The sequence below is a fragment of the Oryzias latipes genome, chromosome 9 (assembly GCF_053564925.1).
Source record: "Oryzias latipes strain Hd-rR chromosome 9, Olatipes_Hd-rR_3.1".
Taxonomy (NCBI): domain Eukaryota; kingdom Metazoa; phylum Chordata; class Actinopteri; order Beloniformes; family Adrianichthyidae; genus Oryzias; species Oryzias latipes.
The window spans coordinates 21,867,381-21,891,993 of NC_136245.1; the positions used below are offsets into that span (position 1 = coordinate 21,867,381).

General features: G+C 38.5%; 2 protein-coding genes across 6 annotated transcripts in view; one reads left to right on the forward strand and one right to left on the reverse strand.

The window, feature by feature from the left end:
- Positions 1 to 21,401, reverse strand: part of slc6a4b (solute carrier family 6 member 4b) — a 30,909-nt gene extending 9,508 nt beyond the window's left edge. The window contains exon 1 of the mRNA XM_023958472.2: positions 21,245 to 21,401. Coding sequence (XP_023814240.1) covers positions 21,245 to 21,401 — 157 coding nt within the window. The remainder of the gene's footprint in view (positions 1 to 21,244) is intronic.
- sgsm1a (small G protein signaling modulator 1a) overlaps positions 3,672 to 24,613 on the forward strand; it is a 35,806-nt gene continuing 14,864 nt past the window's right edge. The window contains exons 1-6 of one of the 5 annotated variants that reach the window (XM_078952941.1): positions 3,672 to 3,819; positions 3,936 to 3,979; positions 11,885 to 11,960; positions 23,469 to 23,631; positions 23,859 to 24,011; positions 24,098 to 24,165. In XM_078952941.1, coding sequence (XP_078809067.1) covers positions 3,801 to 3,819; positions 3,936 to 3,979; positions 11,885 to 11,960; positions 23,469 to 23,631; positions 23,859 to 24,011; positions 24,098 to 24,165 — 523 coding nt within the window. In that variant the 5' untranslated portion in view covers positions 3,672 to 3,800. Of the gene's footprint in view, positions 3,820 to 3,935; positions 3,980 to 11,884; positions 11,961 to 20,769; positions 20,899 to 21,610; positions 21,755 to 23,468; positions 23,632 to 23,858; positions 24,012 to 24,097; positions 24,166 to 24,613 lie in introns of those variants that run through there. The other 4 variants (XM_023958470.2, XM_078952942.1, XM_023958471.2 and 1 more) reach the window with 4 other exon arrangements.

The following is a 24,613-nucleotide window of genomic DNA, read 5'->3' on the forward strand; positions in this document are numbered from 1 at the left end:
TCTCAGATCAGAATTGAAGTTTGCAAATATGTGTGTGCATTTCTCAAAACAATTTGTACAAACAGCAAAACACTATGGATTTCTTGCAAAAGCCTGTAACTTGCTCAAAATCTTTAGTTCATCCCTGAAAACTAAGTCTTAATGTCATTGAACATGTCAGTGCCATCAGAATGTCAAGTCCTTGTGTCATTGTCTACGAACAAGACAGTCAAATTAATTAGTCATGTTGTCAATATAACTGTGTACTTTAGAGGGAGGTTCTGATGTAAACTATGGCTAAAGTTTGGATGACAATTATTGTCAAATGTAAGTTACACCTTTTTTGTTTGATTGCAAGAGACTGGACAAGATTCACATTTACACTTTTATTGTTCATATTGTAATTTGTTGACAGACCATGTCATACCAAAATAGAAAAAACCCACTGCAAACAGTAACACAAAGGGAAAAAAGATAGGACAATATTCTGTACAACAGTACAGGCAGTGCAGTAGGAATTGGTGTGGTTTTCCGACACCTCTTGTCGTTCCTGAATGTTAGGCCACAAATTCTCATCCACATTACAGCGAATATCCTCTCTTGCAATGCAGCAAAATATGTTTGTCACATTATGACAACTTGGTCAACCATTTTGCAGTTAATGACTTATACGATGAACTAATGACTAGGTGTTTTGAGGAGTAAGACTATTGCACAGTGAACTATATAATACATTTTGATCAACATGACATAAACAATTGATAATGTAGCAAAGAGCAGAGAATTGTACATAATCATTTGCATGGATGTACCAAAGCAATTGCAACTTGTTCAAAGAAGTGAGAAACTGCTTATATGATGTGCACAAGTGACATCATGATGTGAAGATTGAACAAATAGTTTTGGGAATTTCATTCTGATCTGAGAATTGTACTAAAGCGACTAAAAAAAACTGTAATCCTTTGCTTTGTGTCCAAAAGCATATGGTATTGGATGAAATGAACATGAAACTGCCACCAGGTTGAGCCCAAATGACGAAATGTTGGGGAGGTTGTGTTGTGTTGTGTGTGTGTGTGTGTGTGTGTGTGTGTGTGTGTGTGTGTGTGTGTGTGCAAAGTTTAATTTTGTTGTTATAAATGCACCAAGGCATCTGCTCCACAGCCACCTCGAGAAAAAAAAAACTAAAACTGTCTCGGCATTCTGATCTATTGTTACTTTGACATGGTTTAGTGAAAACCACCTACCACCTCCCTAATCAAGTCCCACCAACTCTATTGGATAGATAGATAGACAGACAGACGGACGGACGGACGGACGGACGGACGGACGGACGGACGGACGGACGGACGGACGGACGGACGGACGGACGGACGGACGGACGGACGGACGGACGGACGGACGGACGGACGGACGGACGGACGGACGGACGGACGGACAGACAGACAGACAGACAGACAGACAGACAGACAGACAGACAGACAGACAGACAGACAGACAGACAGACAGACAGACAGACAGACAGACAGACAGACAGACAGACAGACAGACAGACAGACAGACAGACAGACAGACAGACAGACAGACAGACAGACAGACAGACAGACAGATAGATAGATAGATAGATAGATAGATAGATAGATAGATAGATAGATAGATAGATAGATAGATAGATAGATAGATAGATAGATAGATAGATAGATAGAGGTGAAAACAGGTGGTGTTGTTTTGTCAAGTTCAGAGGCCCCTGAGGGCCAAAAGCATCAAAACACGGTAACGAATCAGCAAGCATTGACCATGTCCAACTGGGTGTCCTGTCAGTCTACGTTGGCACACACAGGCAGAAGAACATCAGACTGACAGGGGCCTCCATCACATGATCTGCTGCCAGCCAGAGCACATCCAGTCTAATCACACGTGGACGTGTGCAGGTAGGCTCAGATGCTCACAGGCAGGGGGTCATGGATCTGACATTTGCCTTGTTCATTCTAAAATTGCCATCTTGAATGATTTCAAGCGACTTTGCTGTTTTTCACCATAAATTAAAACTTCTTAGAACACTGATTGCTTCTGCTTTGGCCTCTTCTTCTCACTTGTTTTCTGATGGTTGTTGATTTATTTGCATTTTTGTCCTGCTTAACCAGATCTTCCTTTACTTTTAAAAAATATACCTAAATCCCACGGAAATATCCCTGTGATTCAGACATCCTGCCTCCTGATTAAGAGTTTTTATTCCATCAGATGTTCTCACGTTTCCTCATAAAGGGATGTTGGTTTGATGGCGTAAAGAAGCTGTGCAGAGATGCTAATTAGTGCAATTTAGGGTTTGGCAAACACAGAAGCTTCTTCGTCCAACAGTTGAACACGTTTTCTGATTAGCCAGGCAGAAGTCCTGCTATAGTGTTCAACAAGTAAAGCTATTACCTAAAATTATCGAAAGTCAGCTTGAGTCATCTCAAAAGAGAAGAGGCTAAGTTGAAGATGCTTGTTGAGGTAAACAGAAATAAAAACAAATGGAGGGGGGGGGGGGGGGGCAAATCCCATTCTTCTCAGTCTGTCATCTCATGTTATCACTCTGCCTTTTCACCACTTGATTCACCTGACAGTTTAGTCCCCCCAGGAGGACCTGGACTCATGACCTCAAGACCCCAAGAATTCACGCTGAAGTTCACTGAAGCAAAAACTCTGTTCTGACTCACTGAGTGTTTTTATTGGGCATGTTCTCACTCATATACTGCACATACCAGTGAAACATGCTGTCACATCTCAATAAAGGCTGAAATGTGAAGCTCTGCTGACAGTTTAGGGCAAATAAGGGATACGTCTTTATCGCCATCTTCTGGCCTGTTTCATCTCCAACCTGTTGGGTGTGCCCATTGCACATTGATTTACTTTTAATCCCGTTTTTCATTTTTTTTTGTAACATGTATTCCAATCTTGAAAGGGTTACTGACTTTGCTTCCTGTGAGCTGAATGATAAATCTTTATGTTATAAAAGACAGTAAATGTTACCATTTGGACAAATTTTTAATATAGAAAGACAAAAATATTGGTGTCAGCAGGAAATAAGGTTGTAACGAAATGTCGATGAAGACCCTCTCTCATCCACCTTGATTCCATCATAGTAGTAGGTTTGGGGGTTGTCATCTGGACTTGGTTTTCAAAGTTGGAAGACGTTTCACCTCTTATCCAAAAGGCTTTGTCAATTCCGGATGACAACCCCTAAACCTACTACTATGTTGTAACGAAATCCTACTTTTTCTTCTTTTTTAAAAGTATATTCTTGTTGACATATTGATATTTTAATTTTTGATTTTATTTTATAAAAAAAGGAAAATTTTTGGAGTGTCTGGCAAGTGTGGGAAACCGTAAAAAGGCTTACATTTTGTCCTTCCATGAACTGACCACAAGATGGAACTAAATCGAAATCTTTTTTAAGAAGCAAACCTCAGGTTTTTCACACAAAAGATAAATACTTCACACAATGTGCAGAATTTTACATTAGTTTTATTTGTTAAGCTTTTTAATTTGATTTGACAAATAATTTTAGGCAAATCCAGTTTTTACATTTCTATCTTTTTTTAACCATTTATTTGATGGTAGCTTCTTTAATTGATAAATATATATGTATATGTATATATATTGCAGATTTAAGGACGCCTTTGTGAGTGAGTTTACGATGAGTGGATCAAGCCAATAGCAGCTCTGCTGGTGTGTTTGAGAGGCGTGAGCTCTCCAGAGGTGGAGTCGTGCGCCACGTCTCAGTTTACAGGCAGCACTCTGCGATTGGGAGGGGTGCAGTGCGCAGGCTGGAGACGGGATCCATGGCAACAATCATGGCAGGTGCGAGGGGAAAAAAAGAGATTTGTATCATTACTGTCTGATTTATGTTCTTGAAGAACGGGTTGATTTGATTGGAGAGTAAAAAGGTTTTGTTTGGATGATGTTCTGTGTTTCAGAGGCAGAAACCCGCCAGAAGCTGCTGCGCACCGTCAAGAAGGAGGTGGGTGTATTCAGCTCGTGTCGGAAAAACAAACATATCGGACTAAAGGAGTACTTGGAATAGTTCACAATGAAAATGCATGGATAGTCTGTATTGAAACTGGAGTCTCACTTTTAGAGGTTTACTTTCTTCTTGTGATTGTGACATTTATCCAAGATAGAATAAAGCCACAAATCTATCACAGTTTCTGTAAAAAAAAGAAAAGAAAAAGAACGAATTAGAGAGCCCCACCATTTATGAAAAGCTACTAAAAGTAGTTATTATTTTTTTGTCTAAAATATTTTTTGGTAAATATATACAATATTTTCTCAGTTTAAGCTCTTGCCCTGCAGTTCTGCTGTTCTTCCTGGGGTGGAGAAGCAGCACAAAGGAAGCAGACAGTGTGATAGCCAGTGTTTGCAATCTTCATGGCAAGCTAAAACACTGTGCTCCTGCCAAACAGCTTTGGAACACAATATGTGTGGGCTTGTAATGCCTGTAATGAGTTATATGAAGCTGATTGGAAGCAAGGATGGAAGCGGTCCAGTCGCATCCATCAGCACCAACACAGAGGGCTAAAGCAAAGGTGGACACTAAGGATGAAACAATGATCTGGTCTGCTTGGCATTTAAACACTGATGCTGTTTTTCACTTACAGGCCCTAAACCTTTTAAAATATGATCATAGAAAGCCTTACAACAGGACTCTGGCAAAGAAAAGTACTTTACATCAGTTCAGATAATTGTTGCAAAACCTGATTTAACATAAGCAAATAAAGCAAAAACCAATTATTATTTCAACTATTTAATACATACTTTTTTCTGCTGAATTAGAGTCTCAATCATACCGTCAGAAGCAGGTAAAAGCAACCAAAAATATATACACAAACTAAAAACTCCATGGTTACAAATAATCCAAGTTAGGTTGTTTTTAACCCAGCGAGGCAATAAAAAGAGACCAAGTTTTTTCTCAGTTATTCACCTAAAAAACAATCAGAAAAAGCATAAATTAGTTCAAAATGAATTGACCATAACCCAAAAATTAGCACCGCCCCAAAAGGTAACCCAAAAATGTTTCCCAACTTGAATAACCCAAGAACTCGGATGAAGAAATAACCCAAGTGTTTTAAGAGTGTAATATATCATAATATTACTAAGGAAAAAGTGGTTATCCAACCAATTACTATTGAAATAACTCAAACTGATCAACAGTTTCAAAAGTTTGTAATTCATTGTGTGAAACTTCTGTGATATAATTTGGTTTATTTATAAAGCCCCAACTCACAGTTGAGGTTGTCTCAAGGCAATACACAAAGCAAAGCAAGAAAAACATCAAAACAAGCAAAAGATAAAATTATTCACCGCTGGGTCAGTATCATTACATTGAGGATTCAGGCAGACAAAAATAAACATGAATTAGCAAATTCATGTGCTAAGAAAATATTTTGAGGAAACTGTTTCAAAAGAAATGTGTTATTTACTTTTCGCTAATAGAATAAGGGTCCAAAGGATTTATGTAAAGAAAACAGTGAATAGGAATCACATGTTTTGTAAATCAGGAAAAGTACTGGTTTATCCACTTAAGTAGAAATAAAATCAGCTGCACAATAAAGCTATTCTTTGGTACAACAGTAAACAAACATTTCTTAAGTAAATGCAAGCTAAATAGTTTTGCATTAACACTAAAACCAACTAAGGTTGGTAGGAATCAGCTAGGACTAAACATAGGGAAAAATGTGGATAATTTTAAAAATTATATGAACTGTGACACAAAATATAATTGCTATAAGACCTTCATTTCTATCAGTTTGTTGCTTAATGCAGAAACCTATGAAAACCCCGTTCTTATGAGATGCTGATATTAAGGCATGTGCAAAGCCTTCTGTCTTGATGTTGTGCTAAAACACGTCTGCTTAGGAAGAGGGTCACAGAGGTACAATCACAGAAGGAAATCAGAACTGGAAGTACTGAAGAAAAACCACTTAGGCATGGAGAAAGCATGCAGACTTTACATAGGACGCCCAAGCAAGTGAACCCAGAATCATCATGCCGTGCAAAAACGATGGTATTCACTCCCCTCCACAGCCTGAAAAACACAACACTAAAGGTTTCACCTTGGTGTATAAACCTGCTTGAAACCAAGTTGATTGCTAACTTTGTATATAAGATGTTTATAGTTCAAGTTATCCATTTGATCACAAAATAGTATCTGTAGAAATAATATATAACCTATGACAGATACATGGTGTGTGTTACTGTTCTATTTTTCCACTAGTGACATTTACATGAAGCTTTTGTTTGTTCCTTCGGTTTGTTTAGTCAGTATTTTCTCAAAGAAAACCAACATAATCCAGTCTGTTTGACTATTGTCAACTAAAGTTCAGTTTTGTTTAAGTCTTGAAGGGGAAGATAAACTCACTCTAACTGAACTGATTTTTGTTCATCTAATTTTTCCTGTAAAATGTTTTAACCTTTCTTTAGATAGGTTAAAAAAATCTTTTGCCTATTTTGTTCCTGTTTTTTTATTTGATATTCCCCTCTTAAGATAGATAGACAACTTTATTTATCCATTTGGGAGGTTCCCGCATGGAAATTGACAAGTTACTAGGCACTCATTTTGTTAGAGCAAAAGTTATGTTGTGCTTTGTGTTTCCGTAAAGATAACTACAAGGGCTTTAGTTTAGTTTGTCTTCTTCCTGTTTGCAGTCTTATCTGGTGTTCCATACCTTGGAGAAACATTTTAGTATTTATTCAAAACAAAAAGTTCACATCAGTACTTTGTAATGTAGGTCTTCACCACATTTGCAGTGAGTCTGCTGTTTTGGTCCATTCTTCCATACAGATCTTCTCAAGAGCTGTGATGTTTTGGGCTGTCTCTGGGCAACCCAGATTTTAAATTCCCCCTCCAGATTCTGTATTAGATTGAGGTCCAGCGACTTGCTACACCACTTCAGGACCTTGAAATTCTGTTAAATGTAGCCACTTCGTTGCCCAGGTGATGTTTTTGGGGTCATTGTCCAGCTGGAAGATCCTGCCATGTTTCAATCTCAGTGCCCTCAATGATGAAAGAGGCTTTTTGCCCAGAATCCCACCTCAAGAAAAAAGTCCTCCCCTTGCCCAAAAAGTAGCCCCAAAGCATGATATTTCCACCCTCGTGCTTCACATTGGTGCAGGTCAGCATTGTTTCCCCTTATACCAAAGAGTTCTATCACTGTCTTATCTGATATTTAGTCTCTCGCAGATGAAGTTACAGACCTCTCTCATCTTTTTAAGTGGGACAACTTGAAGAATTGCTGATCGTCAAATACCTTTCTCTCCCAGTGTGTATGGGTCTCACAGAGCTTCCTCAATAATGCGTTATTTACAAATTAAATAAGAAATTATACGTTTTTTCTGCTTGATGTCATTAGCTTAGATAAAAACAGTTAATTTTTACTGTTTGACATTAGTTTATGTGTATTAATGCTCAGGGTTGGCTGCACCATATGGCATCTCCATGATGTGTGTTTACATGCTCTCCCTGTCCAGCTGGTTTTGTGTCATCAGTCTGTTCTCACATACCTAGATGTGGGCCATTAGCCAGAGAGCGGAGCATGTCTCTGACTGTAGAATTACCTTCTGGCACATAATTGGTTTGGATGAGAACACACATTTGCCTCAGCTCTAAAGCAGGAACCTTGCCTCTGTCCTTGTCTGCTCTGATTTTTTGAAAGATCACACCTTCACAAACAAACAAACATGATGATTACTAAACAAAAAAAAAAAAAAAAAAATATATATATATATATATATATATATATATATATATATATATATATATATATATATATATATATATATATATATATATATATATTTATATATATATATATTCAAACATTGTAGATTGAATTAGCTCTGAAATATGAAAGTGGAGGCTATATATATATATATATATATATATATTTATTTATGGTTTATATTTTGGCTCTATGTAGTATTTAGGATATTCATTACCAGAATGTAATTTGAAAGAGGAAACTAATTGAAAAACTGATAAACAATTTTAGGAGTTGATTGATGTTTTTTTAGGAGGATTAAGAAAGGTTACATTGCTTTTATGAAGTGTGAATGGCTGACACGTGACATTTATTCGATTACCGTGCTTTATTGAACTGGTCATCGGGCTAATCTTGAGTGTGACAGTCGTGGCGGGAATTGTTTAAGTTGTTTTCCAGTTATGCTAAGAATTAAAGTATAAAACAAAGCTGAGAAAAGTTCTCTATTGTGCTCATGGAAACAAAATTGTAAACATCAATGCAAATTCCATTTTCCTGAAGTAGATTTGATTATGAAATGCTGCTGGAAAGCCCTGAAAGGAGCCTGTGGTGTGATTTATTTTAACACCTACTTCAGGGTTGCTTCAATTCATAATTTTTAATGAATATATTTTCGCCAATATAACAAGTACTTGTTTATTAGGTAAGCATAAGCATAAGCATAAGTAATGGTAATTTTTTTATTGTCTTTTTGCATTGAGTCTATCATGATAAAATGAAAAAAAACAGTGAGGCATAAGTGTTGATTCTCTGGCTTTTTTCTTCTCGACTCGCCTGTCGCACCACCTAATTGGAGTGCTTAATAGATCTTTATCAGTGAATGTGTGTTGCCTTTAAGCGTCAGTGCTTAGTCACAGCAGATTCATCAGGCTTTGCTGCAGTGTTAAAGTATTTTATAAAGACTCCAACATCTGCCACATCCTTTAAATGGTTTCCTCCAAGTTTCTACTTTCAATGGCCACACCTGGACAGATTTCACCTTTGTGGATTATGAAAGCAAACACATTTTATATTTAATATGTCAAACATCCCTGTTTCTTTTTGGACGTCATTAGTTGAGTGCCGTTAGGGAGCTGCAGTCGTTCTTGTTTATTTCAGAAATGAATTAATATCTTCTCTGCATCTCTTTGGTTGAAGCAATTCTCTGTGAGACTTGTGACGTCTCCATAGAAACCTGCCGGGCGCTTCTGTTAAAACACTTCAGCAAATGAATCTCTCAGAGGGTTTTTCTGTAGCCCAGATGAACGAGACGAGGAAACACAAGTGAGCATATCAATCAGCTGTGTGTCAAGTGCACTCAGAAGGAAAACTTCGGAAATTGGTCTCTTGTGTTTTTTAATTTTTGTGTTTTTGAATGGAATATTTTATAAATGCATCTACAGAGACGGGCTGGAGAGTGTCTCGTCAGACTGCAACAGTCTCTGCTGTGTTGGCAGCATGAATCATTTCAGTGGATGCGGAAAGAACATTATTGACTCTGCTGCCCGTATGTCTTTAATGCAGGTGTGGATTTGAGTCAAATAAAAACTTGATTGCAGTTCTAATTTTACTGCTTACTCTTGAACATAAATCAGATCTGCAGCTGATAATATATAACTCCAATAACTCTGCCATTGCAAACCCTTTTTTTGCATGAAAATGTTCCTGTATCCTCTTTGAACATCTCAAAAGGCTCATAAGATTTTCTTTTATAAATATGTTCTAGTCATCATTTTACATAAAGAGTGGTACTACAAGAGCAGTTGTGGCAACAATGAAGAGGCTTTTCCAAAAGTTGATTTTTTAAAATATTTAATGTTTTAGTATCTAAGTAAATGTGACGTTTTCAACTAACATAACTTATTTCAAACCAAAAAAGTTGTCATTTAACCCTTGTGCTATCTTAGATGACCCCCACCCTTACATTGACATGTTCTTCCTACCATGACAAAGGTGGATAAAGGTGGAAAAATTTCATGTAATCCATGGACACCAGTGAAGATCCCAAATCATTGAAGAAAAACTGTCTAGTGGGTCTAGATGACCCCACTCCCAATGGTAAAGTACCTAGGATAGCACAAGGGTTACAGCCTTTATTAGCAGGAAAGGATCAACTTTAGGAATAACAAATAGATGTGGTCTATTCAAACTGCAGACAATAAAAAGAAAACATTTTTACAAATTTACAAATTTACAAAGCAAACATTTACAAAAAAACATTTGGTGGAAAAACTCTCATTGGCGGACACTGTTTAATGCATCTTGGCATCTTTCACACGCTGCTGCTCCTTTTATTTCAGTGCTAAATCTGGACCCTATTAAATAAAAATATGTGTGTCTGTGTTGGAACTTAACATAAATGGATATGCAAGATGCTGTATTCAGATAAAAAATTCCCTTTACAACTCACATTTTTATCTATATTTGTTTTTTATGGAATTTGATGATTAAAAAAAATTAAAGCAAAGAAGAAGAAAATGTGAAGCGGTCAAAGGCCGTTTTTCTGTTTTACATCTACAAAGGACATTAAACTCTTGGTGTCCACATGTGTGGACATCCCATTGTGGGTTATATTAACATCGTGGTTAATTCTCCTTAACTGGGGCCCTGTGATTATTAAATAAAAAAAGGCATAAAGCTCACAGTAAAGAGATTAAGAATGAAAATGTTCGGGTAGAGTTTGAGTTGCTCAAATATCCCAAATATCTCCTAAAATTCTATATGCTGAAAGAAATAATAGAGAAAGTGTAATAATATTTTACCTTGAGAAAGAGAACTAAAGTTGTTTTCGATTGTGCCTCTTGCTTACATTTTTGAACAGAATGGGTTGATCACTCTTTTAAAATCTCTGTATGAGGGTTTTATGAGCCATCTTCACCCCTCTGCTATGTTACCTCACTAGCCATCTCCTGCTCTTGAAGCCAAGCATGGCTCCGAATTGGAGAAAGAAGGGTTTGGTGGGTGTGTAGCTGGCCACAGTTTCCAAATCAATGTTCTTGGTTTATTTTTTTGCTGGATCCTAACAAACCTTTAGGCATTTGTTTATTTTGAAAAATCTAAAGCTGTGACTAATATGTTCAAAATGAAAACTGATTTTGACAGAACAGAACCCTAAAGATATAATATATTTCAAAGGTAATTGTTGGAGAATTGTTAAGGAGACTCTTCAAAAGAATCCAGGGTCAAACAGCATAAAGAGGTTCCAACACTTGTTGCATTGCAATTAGGTTGTGAAGAAAAAAACACCTAAAGTAAAGCAGAGGGAACCTCAACCCTTTGTAAATAAATGCATATGTATGAGGAAATGTATTTGTCTCTGTCATTCAGCATTAGTTGTCTGTTTGAAAATGTAATTATGGCTCCAGCATTCAGGATAAACTCTAACGGCATATTGATTAAGTGCCTAATTCTTAGAGATACTGGTGGGATATTATATTTAATAAGGAAAATTGTAGAAGTTAATTTTTTTTGCCATTTTGCATTGCATTTGCTTCCTATTTTATTTTGAAAGTGTAGTTTTCGTCTGTATTTTGGCCATTTTTGCTTGCTGTTCTTGTTTTGCATAGAGTTTACATACAGTAGAGTTTTAAATTATAAGTGCATAACTCCTAATGAGTTTGTTTTTAATAAGGATAAGTTTCAGGTAGGTAGTAAGGTATTGAGTTGTGGTTCACGGTGGATTATCAGAATTGCATTGTGGTCAGCTGGCATGTTGTCATAGAGATGAATAAACCAATACGTTCTGTGCATTGAAATGATGAACTTGGCAGTGCAACGTTGTTATTATGGCTGGACTCATTTCAGCAGGAAATTACAGCTATCTGTACGGCTGTTTCCGGAGGCTAATGTTCCCCATGCATAGTTGTGGCAAATGCATGGGGGGGGGGGGGGTCTCCACAGTCACCAGACAGCTTCATTTTGCAGTCAGCTTCTCTGTTGGACTTGTTGAAAAATAATTGCAGCTACATTAGATAAAAAATGGGAGTAGTCTTATTTTTTTCAATAACAGCAGGTTTGTGAATTCAACTTAATACCTATCCTTTCAGCCAATTGAGCTCCTCAGAAACCATTTGTGGTTATTGTTGGAGACTAATGAATTAGTCATTCAGCTCATGCTGTATCTTTGACAGGTTAAGCAAATTATGGAAGAAGCCGTCACCAGGAAATTTGTTCATGAAGACAGCAGCCATATTGTGTCGTTTTGTGGTGAGTTTCCAAAAATCTGTTTTTAATTTTTCTCTTCTTTGACATGATGAAAAAACATGTACAATTTCAACGAAATGAAAAATGTTTTAAAATCTTTTCATCTTAATCCAAAACTATACGAATATGATCGGAAAGATGTTCAATTCTTCTGTTTTCAAAACACTTAGATCTTCTCTTCCTAGCCATTTTTGACATTTTTGGATAGAGGGATGTTGCAACAAACCAAAGCTTCGTCATGTTTCTTAAATTATTAAAAACCAATTTAATAAGATCTGTTTTATTATCCTGTTATTACTTGCTGCCAAAGATAAAAATGCTTTTCTCTTCAGCAATTCCCTTCAGCCAGGAAGCACCACAGCCAGTGACCATGTTATTTGATTCATTGATTTGATTTGATTTATTGATTTCAAGCATTTAAAACAATAGTTGAATACTGCAATAAAAAAAACAAAAAACAAAACACAGAGATATCAAACGCAATTCATATATCAATTAATACGCTTATTAGAAAATAAAGAAAATTAACAAAAATCTTAGAAAATGATGCCATCTTCTTTACAAGAATAGAATACATACCACGCATATAAACACACATATACGTTAAATATATTTTGAAAGGTATCATGTCAGAATTATCCAATGAAACAAAACAGTTGCTTGTAAGTGTTTGGGTGCTACTATACCAGCAAGAGGGTTATAGTAGTGATTTGGTTCACATGAAGAGAGAGTGGGATAGTGGTTATTTCATGAGCAAACAGTAACATCGAAACATCCAGCATCCGCAAGGAGATTGAAGAGATGCTGAACAAATATTGTAGCTAGAGAGAGCAAGGGTGACAGGTCAGTGGGGAGATATCCTCAGGCCCTAGTAACAAGCCCAAGCAGGCTTAACACGAGAGCAGCTGACCTCAGATTGAAGATGACAACAAACATGGGCACCAGCAACCCCTGTAGCCAACTACCTATAAGTGGTTACAAAGAGAAAGAAGATGATCAGAACTGAGAGGATTGTTGCACCTAACGGCAACACAGCAGATGTTGAAGGCATGGAACCATCAAAAGGCCAGAAGGAAGGTACCCACACAATTTTCTAGAGAAGTCCATTGAATGCAAAGAACAGTTCTGCTGGCCATCACATGCCCCACTGAGATACCAAGGAGGAGATAGAGGCCACTGGCATCAAGAGAAGGATGCTCCTTACAATCCAAATCCCTGAGAACACAAGTGAAAGGCAGGAGGATGAGGACTAAGCTTTAATCCAAGATAAAACAACAAAAATCCAGAAAAAGGGGTCCAAATGATGACAAACATGCTCAATATCTACCCAGATCATCTTATTTAGAGCCAACTAACTCATTTGTTAATACATAAAAATTATTAAAAGTTGAAGACCTGGTTGATCTCAAAATAATTTATTTCCTCTGGTTTGTCTGAAGATTCATAACCCCTGTTGTTAAAGTAAAACATGTCCAACACAAGAGGCCTTCAGCTCTAATCGGTTTGCTCAGCTGTTGGACAGGACAAGTTAAAAAAAAAAGTTAATTGAAAAGAAACAATCTGATCAGAACCGGATTACAAAAACTATGCAAAAATATGAAATTAATTAACTCAGTAGGGGTGGGATTATATAAACTCACTTTTTCCCACTCCTTTTCAAGCATAAATCAAGCTCTACTTGACTTTAGTTAATGATCACTATATTTAATTAAGAAAGTGACTTAAGTGTGTCGTTTTTTTTCTCTGCATTTTTTCATTTCTGTAATGAGTTTGATAAATCTATGTGAGTTTCTTTTAATGTATTGACTACAATTCATGCTTGAAATAAAGTTTAATCAAATCTCATCATAAAATCAGCGCTATATAAGTATACGCCATTTACCATTTAAAACAAAAGAAAACCAGCTACAACGCCTTTCTTTAATTCAAGTCTTTTTGACACCGATAGAAAGGAATCCATTAAAAGAGCTGCTGTCATGAAAGTACTTTGCAAACATGTGCATGAGACACAACAGAGAAAATGTGCACAAAAGTGTAAAGACTGTTGGTCGATCTGCTATGTTTGCTGTGAAAATGCAATTGCACAATAACACAGACTTGGTGTGACAATGGCAGTAACAGGAGTGAGAAAAACAAACCCTTACAGAGATTATGCCATAATAAAAGTCAAGGTTTAACACAGCACACATACAAACACGTTATGACACATGGCATAAAAAAGGCGTGTTTTATGTTAAGTACACGGTCAGGTTTGTGTGCTTTTGGGGTGTTACATGAAAACCCACAATGACCTGTTTACATTACAAAGTGAGGCAAGAATTCACTACCAGAGCTTTATCCAGCTAAGCCCACATGTAATTTCACAGGTTTTCAGCTTCTAAAAAAAAAATCCAACATTTTTTTCAAGATGTGACATGCTTTCTTTTTCTGTTACAAATGTTTGATGTGTGGTTTGATACACACACTTCCTCTGCTCCTTGGAGTGGATGAAGGCATCAAGAGAACCCTCCCATGGTCTGGTTTTCTGCCTTCTTCCTTTTCTGCTTGACTTCTCCTGTGATCTTTTTGAGGCTCTTGCTCTGAACCCTTTTAGTTGTGGAGAGGAGAATGAGTGGAGGAAGTGAAGGAGCTTAGTTTGCTCACTAGAAAAACCATTAGTCTTTTCCACAAGCTGTCTCAGATGAGCCAGAGTGAGATGTGGGCACAGCTAGAGAAATGTGTCACATTTCCTCTGTTGACTTAGTTAAGAAAAAGGAACAGACAATGAAAACAGTTGGTATTACAATTAAATCTGTATTTTATTAATTTGTCAAGTCCTTTTTTATTTAATAAGTTACTTATTTGTCATGAGCTTTTGTGTATTTCTTTTGCATGTAAGCAGATATATGGTGAGCAGCTTTAAAGTTCCACTCCGTTCATCTTTTGATTTACGTTGATCTTTTAATCTAAAAGCGTTCTGAGTGGTCTTTTAATCATGATTATGTCGTTTTTAGCCAAAATTTGTAAACAAAAATTAAAAGGTTTCTATAGAGCGGCAGGAGTTCATCAAAAACTCACTACTGAATTATAGGTGGGACCTTTGGTGCGAAGTAAGCCTTCCTCCATTTCTCATCATCCATCTGTTTACACTCTCTCCCGCTATCTTACAGCCCCCTCATCACCCCAACCTACTATTACTGAGTGCAGGAAAAATGGTGAGCTACATTGGTGCTATTCAGCTGGACAGTTTTGAGCCAGATTCCAGCTCAGGGAAACAAAGATGAATCTAGTCGTCTACAAGTAGACACATCAGAATGGACTGGAGCAAGGAGCTTGTCTTTCTGTCCAACTACGTTTTTGTATCTGCTCCTGATTTACAATGATTTGAATAAGAAAATACTAAGAAATACAATTTTAAGATTAATTTTCCATCAACAGAAAAATGCCACAAGAGCATGTTAAAAAAAGAAAAAAACACAACTTTCATCAAAGTGCTGGTTATCCACTGTGAAAATGCAGCCTCACCCCCTACATCACAGCAGTCCTAAATATCAGGACTTGTTTCCATCCTCTCCTTGAATAATGATGGAGGAAGCAGCATTGAAATCGTGTACTGCCTGGAATATTTAACCATTGGTTCACCTTACTGAAAGCTGATTACAGCTTTAGCAGAGATGTGTGATGATCCCCTCTTAAGCTGAAACTTTGTTTAATAATCATCTGTTAGCATGGCAGAAATGCAGGACCTTTGACTCACTTCACTGTAATTAGCCATGATTTGAGGAGTAATGTGTGTTAGAAATCATGCATTTGTCAGTCCTCTAGATGAGGTTCTGGTCATCCTGGGGCCTCACACGGTTCTCAATTGCCACAAAGACGGGCTGTTCAGGAACAGTCTACTGATTGGGCTGTTTAAGAAAACTAAGTTTATTTATGCAAGCAATGTAAAAAAAAACAATGCCTTGCTGATTTCTTTGTTTTTGTGGGACCACTAGGACTGTTCTGTAAATCAGGCAATCAAAGCAAGTTTAAAAATAACATTTCATTTGCGGTTTGTGACTTTCAGTCTTTTTCACTTATTTCCAGTTTGAGAGCATTTAGGAAAAGATGGTGGGGGGGTGAGAACCACGTTCCGAGACCTTTAAATGTGGCACTTTGTTCTGACATTTCCCCCCATACTTTAGTATTAATGTAAGACAGGGAGTACAAAAAATATGTCCGCAAGGTCAAACTAAAGTAATGGTCAGGGTAACGATGATTGTATAATTAGGCTAGGAAAAATATACTACATCAAGGTAAAATAAAAAAAGAGTTTCGTTTGTTGGAAAAAAGAGAGATCTTGATGACTTGCCACTGCGCCTCGCTTTGCTCATCTCTCCCAGAGCTCCTTTGCTCTATCAACATGGTTGCCATGGCAACTTCATCCTTCCCTCTGACCCCATGTGAACAGAGCCACAGGATTAGTTCTGACAGAGAATTCAAATGTCAACACAACTCGAGGTACTGCCACGTAGGCCTGAAAAGGAAACAGGATGTCTCATCTTTACCATTTTCAATTAAAGCCTTTTAGAGTGATATCGACAAGTGTGTCCAGGATATGCAAAGGATTACAAAGAAGAGCTTGATTAAAGATGGAACATGTCTTTATTGTGGAGAACAAATGATCCATGAGAACAGAACAAATGGCTCCTTATCCTAAAGACCTTATTATCAAAAAGTTTCAAAACAACTGCAGAATAAGGATCAAAATTGAAAAAGTAACATCTAAACTGCAAAGCTAAGGACACATCAGACAAGGATGCGCTAAACGCACATTCTTAAACATGGTGGTCCATGGTGTTCAAAGTGGACATCAAGGGAGGGGATTCTTCTTTTTCTTTTTCTACTGTTTACTACAGCATGTTCGCCACTAGTTGGAAGAGGCTTGGTGTGAAATGTTGAAGCAGTGCAAATCTCACTAATTTTGCTCAGGCTTTTTCTTTCACAGCTCTATTCCAATATATGAAAGACTTGGTGTTATATAATTCCAGACAGGCACAAATCGCAAATTATTAATGTCTCATCCATGATCCCATTTCAAGCGTTTGGCACTTCCATGAAATTAAAAGGGACGCCATCTACACGTCACTAACAAATCTGACTGCCTGACTGGTGTGAATTCTGTACATAGAGCCTGACAAGGGTTGTAAAAACTTGTATGGAGTTTTAAACGTGGAAGCTCAAAATGCACATTTAAATAAATCAAATCAAATCAAATCAAACTTTATTTATAAAATAGCGCTTCTCATGCACTTTGTGCAGCTCGAAGCGCTTTAACACTAAAAACAGTAAACACACAACATTACAATAAAAACCCCAACCCACCCTTCACCCTTCCCACTCCCCTCCATTAAACCACATGACCCATGGCTCCCACGTACAATGAAATATGACTATGTAACTGTAAAAGAATAAATAAATAAATAAATAAATAAATAAATAAATAAATAAATAAACAAACAAACAAACAAACAAGTATGGCTTGGCTCTGCTGTGAGGAAACAGTATCTGGGAATCCTTTCATACCAGGAGCCAGCCTGGCCACCGGAACATCGCCACAGTGCCCACCCAGACCGGGACAACACCGGGGTCCCCCTCACAGCCAAAAGCTGTAAAATTAGACCCCAGCCGCCCCAGCAAGGGCAACAACTGCAGCAACAACCGCTGACCAAACCGGCATCCCTGGAGGAAAAGACCCCCTCAAGAAACACAGGGGCTAAAATCATAAGATGCTAAAATTAAAAACATAAAATTGAAAATAAGATGCGTAAAATTAAAATAAATACATAAAATAGCCTATACTAAAACTAATAGAATAAATTAGCAGTTAAAATCAACTAAAAGCTAAATTAAAAAGGTGGGTCTTGAGCCTCTTCTTAAAAACCTCTACAGTCTCTGCGGCCCTGAGGCTCTCCGGAAGGCCGTTCCACAGGCGAGGACCATAATGGCAGAACGAAGCCTCACCATAAGTTTTGGTCCTCACCTTGGGAACAACTAAGAGGCCAGCACCGGAGGACCTCAGGGTCCGCGAGGGCTCATATTTTAAAAGAATATCATTTAAATAAGAAGGCCCAAGACCATAAAAACATTTATAAACCATTAAAAGAATCTTAAAATCAATCCTGAAACGCACAGGGAGCCAATGCAGCGATTTTAAAACCGGTGTAATGTGTTCTCGCCCTCTGGTTCTCGTCAGAACTCGTGCCGCTGAGTTCTGTAGAAGTTGTAAGTTTGAAAGAGACTTTTTGGGTAAACCAGAGAGCAGGGCATTACAATAATCTAAACGACTGAAAATAAAAGCATGCATTAGTACCTCTGTGCTGGCAAGAGAGAGGAACGGGCGGACTCTGGCAATGTTTTTGAGATGATAAAATCCTGTCTTAACGACATTTTTAATGTGTGGGATAAAATTTAGCTCAGAGTCAAAAAGTACGCCCAGGTTTCTCACACATTGAGAAGGTTTAAAATTATGAAGATGTGGTAAAATCATCTCTCTCTTGTCTTCAGAACCGATGATTAAAACTTCAGTTTTGTCCTGGTTGAGCTGTAAGAAATTTTCTGCCATCCACAACTTTATATCTAAATTGCAGTTTAAAAGAGTGTTGACAGGTTCAAGGTCATCAGGAGACACGGCGATGTAAAGCTGTGTATCATCAGCATAGCTGTGAAAGTCAACGCCGTGTCTCCTGATGACCTCCCCAAGAGGCAACATATACAAATTAAAAAGTATTGGCCCTAAAATCGACCCTTGGGGAACCCCACAACTTATTTTGTGGATTCTTGAAGAGCACGTATCCATACTTACATAAAAGTGTCGATCTGTCAGGTAAGAGTAAAACCACTTAAGAACATTTCCAGAGAGGCCCACCAGACTCCTAAGTCTGTCTAATAAAATCTGGTGATCTACTGTATCAAAAGCGGCACTAAGATCCAGCAGCACCAGAACAGAAAGTTTCTGTGAGTCGTAGTTTAATCTTAGATCATTAACGATCTTTAAAAGAGCAGTCTCTGTGCTGTGGCTTTTCCTAAAACCAGACTGATATTTTTCTAAAATTTTTTGGGCATTTAAAAACTCATGCAGTTGAGTAGCGACACTTTTTTCTATTATTTTACTTAAAAATGGTAAGTTGGATACGGGTCTATAGTTATCCAGATTTTTTGGATCTAATTGACTCTTCTTCAGAAGGGGCCTCACCACCGCCATCTTACAGGCAGAGGGGAAGACCCCCGTCTGAAGAGAGCAGTTTACTATATTTAAAAGCTCTGACTCAAAGAATCCATAAAATGTTTTAAAAAGTGAAGTGGGAATGGGATCTAAAAGGCAGGTTGTAGTGTTTACTTGGGATACAACTCGACCAAGCATCTCTGCATCAACCAGGACAAAACTCCCCAGTGTTTCTTCTGGTAAAAACAATGCTGGTGGTCTGTTAAGATCCGTGTACTGCATAGATGACATGTTTGATCTTATAGCATTGATTTTACCCATGAAGTGGTCTGCAAAGTCCTCACATGCAGCATTAGATGATGGCATGGAGGACTTGTTGAAGTCTTTGTTTATTAAAATATCAATTGTTTTAAAAAGAAATTTGGGGTTGTTTTTATTTTCTGAAATGATTTTTGAAAAATAGGAGGTTCTGGCCCGTTTGACTGAGTTATTGTAGATTTTGAGTTGTTCTTTAAAAATGTCTTTATGAATGATTAAATTTGTCTTCCGGTATTTCCTCTCTGCTCTCCTGCAGTTCTGCTTCAGACCCTTAATGTCGTCAGTCTTCCATGGCATTTTAGGAGTGGCTCTTAATGTTTTTGTTTTGAGTGGAGCCACTGCATCTATGGAAGACTGAAGTCTGTTATTAAAATGATCAACAATAAAATCACAGGGTGCAGGTAAAATCTGAGCAGGAGTTTGCTTAAAAACATCAATAAAACTTGCAGCCACTTCAGGAGTTAAATACCGCTTCCTCACAGTTCTCACTGACGCTTCCTGCTGGATTTCACTGGTGACAGTAAAAAACACACAATAATGGTCTGATATGGCCAAGTCAACAACAGAGGACACCCCAGTGGACAGACCATAGGTAATGACAAGGTCCAGGGTGTGTCCTCTGTTGTGAGTCGGCTGTGTGACATGCTGCTGAAAATCCATGCTGTTTAGAAGATTTAAAAACTCACAGGCATAGATATCATCATGATTGTCAACATGCAAATTAAAATCACCAGTAATTAAAATCCTATTGTACCTAATATGAAGAGATGATAAAAGTTCCGAAAATTCTTCGATAAAACAGGAAGGAGGGGTTGGTGGTCTGTATACTGTGACAGTTAAAACAGGAGGGTCTCCAAAGACAAAAGCATGATGCTCGAATGAACAATATTTACCAAGTAAAATATTTTCAGATAAAATTCTTTTGTGAGCAATCGATGCTGTACCTCCACCTTTCTTTCCTTCCCTGATTGAAAATAAAAAGTTAAAATTAGGTGGAGAAGCCTGAGTGAGAATAGCTGGTGCATCAGAGCCAAGCCAGGTTTCAGTTAAAAACAAACAGGTAAAATCATGGTCTAAAATCAGATCATTAATGATAAAAGACTTATTTAAAAGTGATCTGACATTTAAAAGAGCCATCTTCATGGTTGTGGGTACAATCTGATGTGTGCTTGTCGTAGGTTTTGCGACTGATGTGTGAATTGGTCGGAGACAACAAACACGCGAGGCACGTGGATATGAATGCAAATGATTTGACTGTCTATTGGTGATGCGGACTGGTATGTGATGCTGAATGGCAGAGAATGATGAGTCAGGGGTGTGGGTGTCCTGGTTCAACCGTCAGCTGGATATGGTTTTGAAAGAACGGAGGGTGAGATCAATGCTCATGCTGAGAAGACGGGAACCACTATTGTTGGGGTGTAAACCATCTGATTTAAAGAGGTATGGTCTATTGTAAAAGGTTGTGAAGTTATCAACGTATGGAATGCTTATGGAATGACAGTATGTTTTTAACCAAATGTGAAGCTGACGGACGCGTGAGAACATGATGTCTCCATAACGGGGTGCAGGCAGTGGTCCAGATACGATACAGTTTATGTTTAACTGTTGGATGGTATGAATCAGATGGATGAAGTCCATTTTCAGAGTCTCTGATTGCTGCAGTTTCAGGTTGTTGGTGCCTGCATGTATGATAAAAGTCTCTGCAGAGGGGTGTTTGACAGAAAGTTGGTGAGCAGAGTTTTTAATGTAATTGACGACAGCTCCAGAGAGTGAGTGTGTGTGGCACCTTCTGACCCGGACATGCCGGACAACGGAGTCTCCCACGATGAGCACGGGCTGCTGCACAGGTCCGGGTCTTCCAGCGGGTCTCCCCGCGACAGCAGCGGGGTGAAGAGCAGCGGCCTCCGCTCCAGCGGGCTCAGGTGGAGAAATGGGAGCTCCATAGTGATGTTTCCGGGCAGACAGAACTCCAGCGTGAAGACCTGGTTTTTCTGTGGAGAGTGGATCCCCTGAAGCTGGTGAGATGCAGGCTGCGGCGCGCGAGCCCCGGGGAAGCTCGCCTGAGCGTCGGGCCACCGCGTCTTTCAGCAGACGGCGGCGTTTCCTTCTCGTGGCGGGGGCCAGCGGAACAGCAGAGGATCCGGGCGGCTGGGCCAGTGCCGCGGCTCCGGGAAGAAGGGCGAGCCGGCCAGGCTCCAGCAAAGCGGGCACCGAAGTAGCAGACGCCGTTGGATCCGTAGAGGTGGTAGCGGGAGTCGTCGCCTGGCTGGGACCAGCAGCAGAGCCGGATGCCACGGTAGGCGTTCTGCCCGATGTCGGTCCCGGTGAGCCCGCTCGGGTCGCTGACGCCGCGGTGAGGTCTTCAGCCAGCGGGGCAAAGCGGTTGGTCAGCGCTAGGTTCCCCGAACTGGCTGTGTCGGGTTCGGGTCCACAGATCCTCAGCCCACGACTGTTTGGGCGTAGAGCAGAGGGCTGGAGCCCTGGGCCCGGCATCAGCCTGGTCCTCATGGAGGTCCTGTCGACTCCTGGCCTCCAGCAGTGCAGAGCTGGTGTTGGTGGTGCTCGGTGCCCCGTCCATCCGTTCCCACCCGTTGTTTTTACGGCCACATATTTGAATTATGTTGCTGTCCGTAGTGGTGGAATGGGCTTCAGCGGGGGTTTCTCCAAACCACGGAAGGGTTTGAGAAAGGGAGCGGTTGGTGTTAATGGAATGCTGTAGCTGCTGGATATACTTAGACTGGGATGTCGATACTGAGAGAATTTTCTCTATCAGAATTGATTTCTCTCTGAGTTCCAGTCTAAGCTTTTGAACGGTTTCCCTAAGTTGGCAATGTCCTTGGTTACAGTTGTCTGGAGTGCATGAAACTCCGTCTGGACGAGCGGCAGCCATCTTGACAATCAAGTTAAATAGACTTTTCATGGACTTTAAACATGCATTGCAGAGGGCGGTGTGAACGCAGGTTACCACATTACAAATTACTTGTTTAAATAGTACTGTCAGAGCCGTTGGGCATTACACAATGGCTCTACTCCTGATTTTTTTTTTCCAGGTTACTGTCTGAGTAACACCAGCCGCAGTAGAGCAAAATATAAAAAGACAAATGTACAAAGTATTTATCATGTATTTTAGAATCAATGTGGTTTATTTTTGGTTAATTGAAGGCAGTATTATTGGATGACCATCCATCTTTTCTAAGTTTAGTGCATGGAAAATAAAAAATAAAAATATTCTCTTTGTAAAAAGAGAAAACAGAGACGAAATGGAGAACCTGAAGCCGATGCAACTCAGAACGACTAAAACAATAATGCTGTCTAATAAATGCAGGTTTAAAGTTTTATACTAGCAGATATTGGCTATGTGAAGAACCCACATACCTTTATTGGGAAAAAGGGGTTTGGATCCATGAAGCTTAACAAGAAATGTGGCTCTAGTCTACAATTTATGTACAAATAAATAAAAAAAAAAATCAAAATTAGTTTTAAAGTACATGTTTTTTCATCTACTGATAACTACTGCATTTGCTCCTTTAAAATGTAAAGATTGGCAGTTAAATTGTTGTAAAAGAATTATTGAACATGAGTAAAATATTAAGTTACTCCCAACACTGGTGAGGGTGCACTTACTGTCATTATCTATAATGTGTTATAAAAAACATCTTTGTTCTTGTTTTTTATCACTTGTGAAAATATGATAATGTTGGGATGAAAAACATGGTTCCATCTCTAAAAAAATGCGTTCTGGGTTATAAAACTTCCATTTTTTTTTGTGTTTCTTTGTTGTTGTACATCAAAGTACGGTTTAACTTTTAATATTCTCTGATATTTTTAGGCTTTTATGATGAGCAGACTTGTTCTTCAGAGAGTGTTGGGAGAAAATGACAACAGTTACAAGTGTATAAAGTTGCAGAATGAATAGATGTATTTCTGTTTTGTTTTGTTTTATCTTAATACACGTTTGGTATAGAAATTGCAAATGCTCTTGTTGCTTCAGTGTGTTTTTGTCTGTGCAGCTGCGGTGGAGGCATGTGTTCTGCATGGACTCAAACGGAGAGCAGCTGGTTTCCTGCGCAGCAACAAGATTGCAGCGCTCTTTATGAAGGTGGGGAAAAGCTTCCCCCCAGCAGAGGAGCTGTGCAAGAAGGCCCAGGAACTGGAGCAGGTCATGGAGACAAAGTGAGCTGATCACAGCCGGTTCTCAGGCATCACAGCACAACCCTTCAAAGCTTGCATCAAAGCACCTTTGATTGTTCCAACAATGAATTCAAATAGCGCTCCAACTGATGATTAAAGAGCTTTTAAATAAATCGTGCTTTTTTATTTAAATACCAATTATTTATGCTCGTAGATGTAAGCAGAACCTGTTTGGTTTTTCTTTTTCAAAAAACCTTTTCTTCAAACAGACGAAGTCAAAGCTTGCAAAGTCAGGACAGCCTTCGCAAGATGCCGCGACTGCCCAGCCTCAACCCTCAGGGTGTCAAGAACCTGTGGATTAAGGCGGCTCTGTTTGATAAGGTGCTGGACAAGATTGTCCTCTTCCTCGTGGAGAACAGCAGGTAACATCTGAAAATTACAACTGGTGCTCTGTCCATTCTGGAAAATTCTTTTTCAAAGGTTTAACTTAAATTTTATTTGTTTTTAGTAAATACTATGAGAAAGAGGCTCTTCTAATGGACCCTGTTGATGGACCAATCCTCGCATCATTGTTGGGTAATACTATGTTTAATTAAACATTTATTTTTAATGCATTTTGATCATTTACACCCTTTGCACTGTAAAACACAACATAATGTTTCAACATAAAAACAAGAGTTAAAAAGCTGTCTTAAAACTTTAAGTCAAGATAACAAACAGAATTTGTTTCATTAAATTAAAATATCTTATTTAACCAAAATACTTGTATTTTATTCTGATATAGATTTGAAAATCATATAATCTTCTTTTGGTTTTGTTTAAACTTAAAAAAAAATTCTCAACTCATTTAAAAACATAAATTGTATTAAGCAAGGGGTTTCAAACAAAATAAGGTGACAATTTTATGCAGAAGAACTAAAAATAATCTCAATTAGAACTGCAATATTTAAACACAGAGATTCCTCCATCCTGATCCTTTCATCCATTTTCTTAATCTGATGCATGGATCTAACCTGGCCACTGT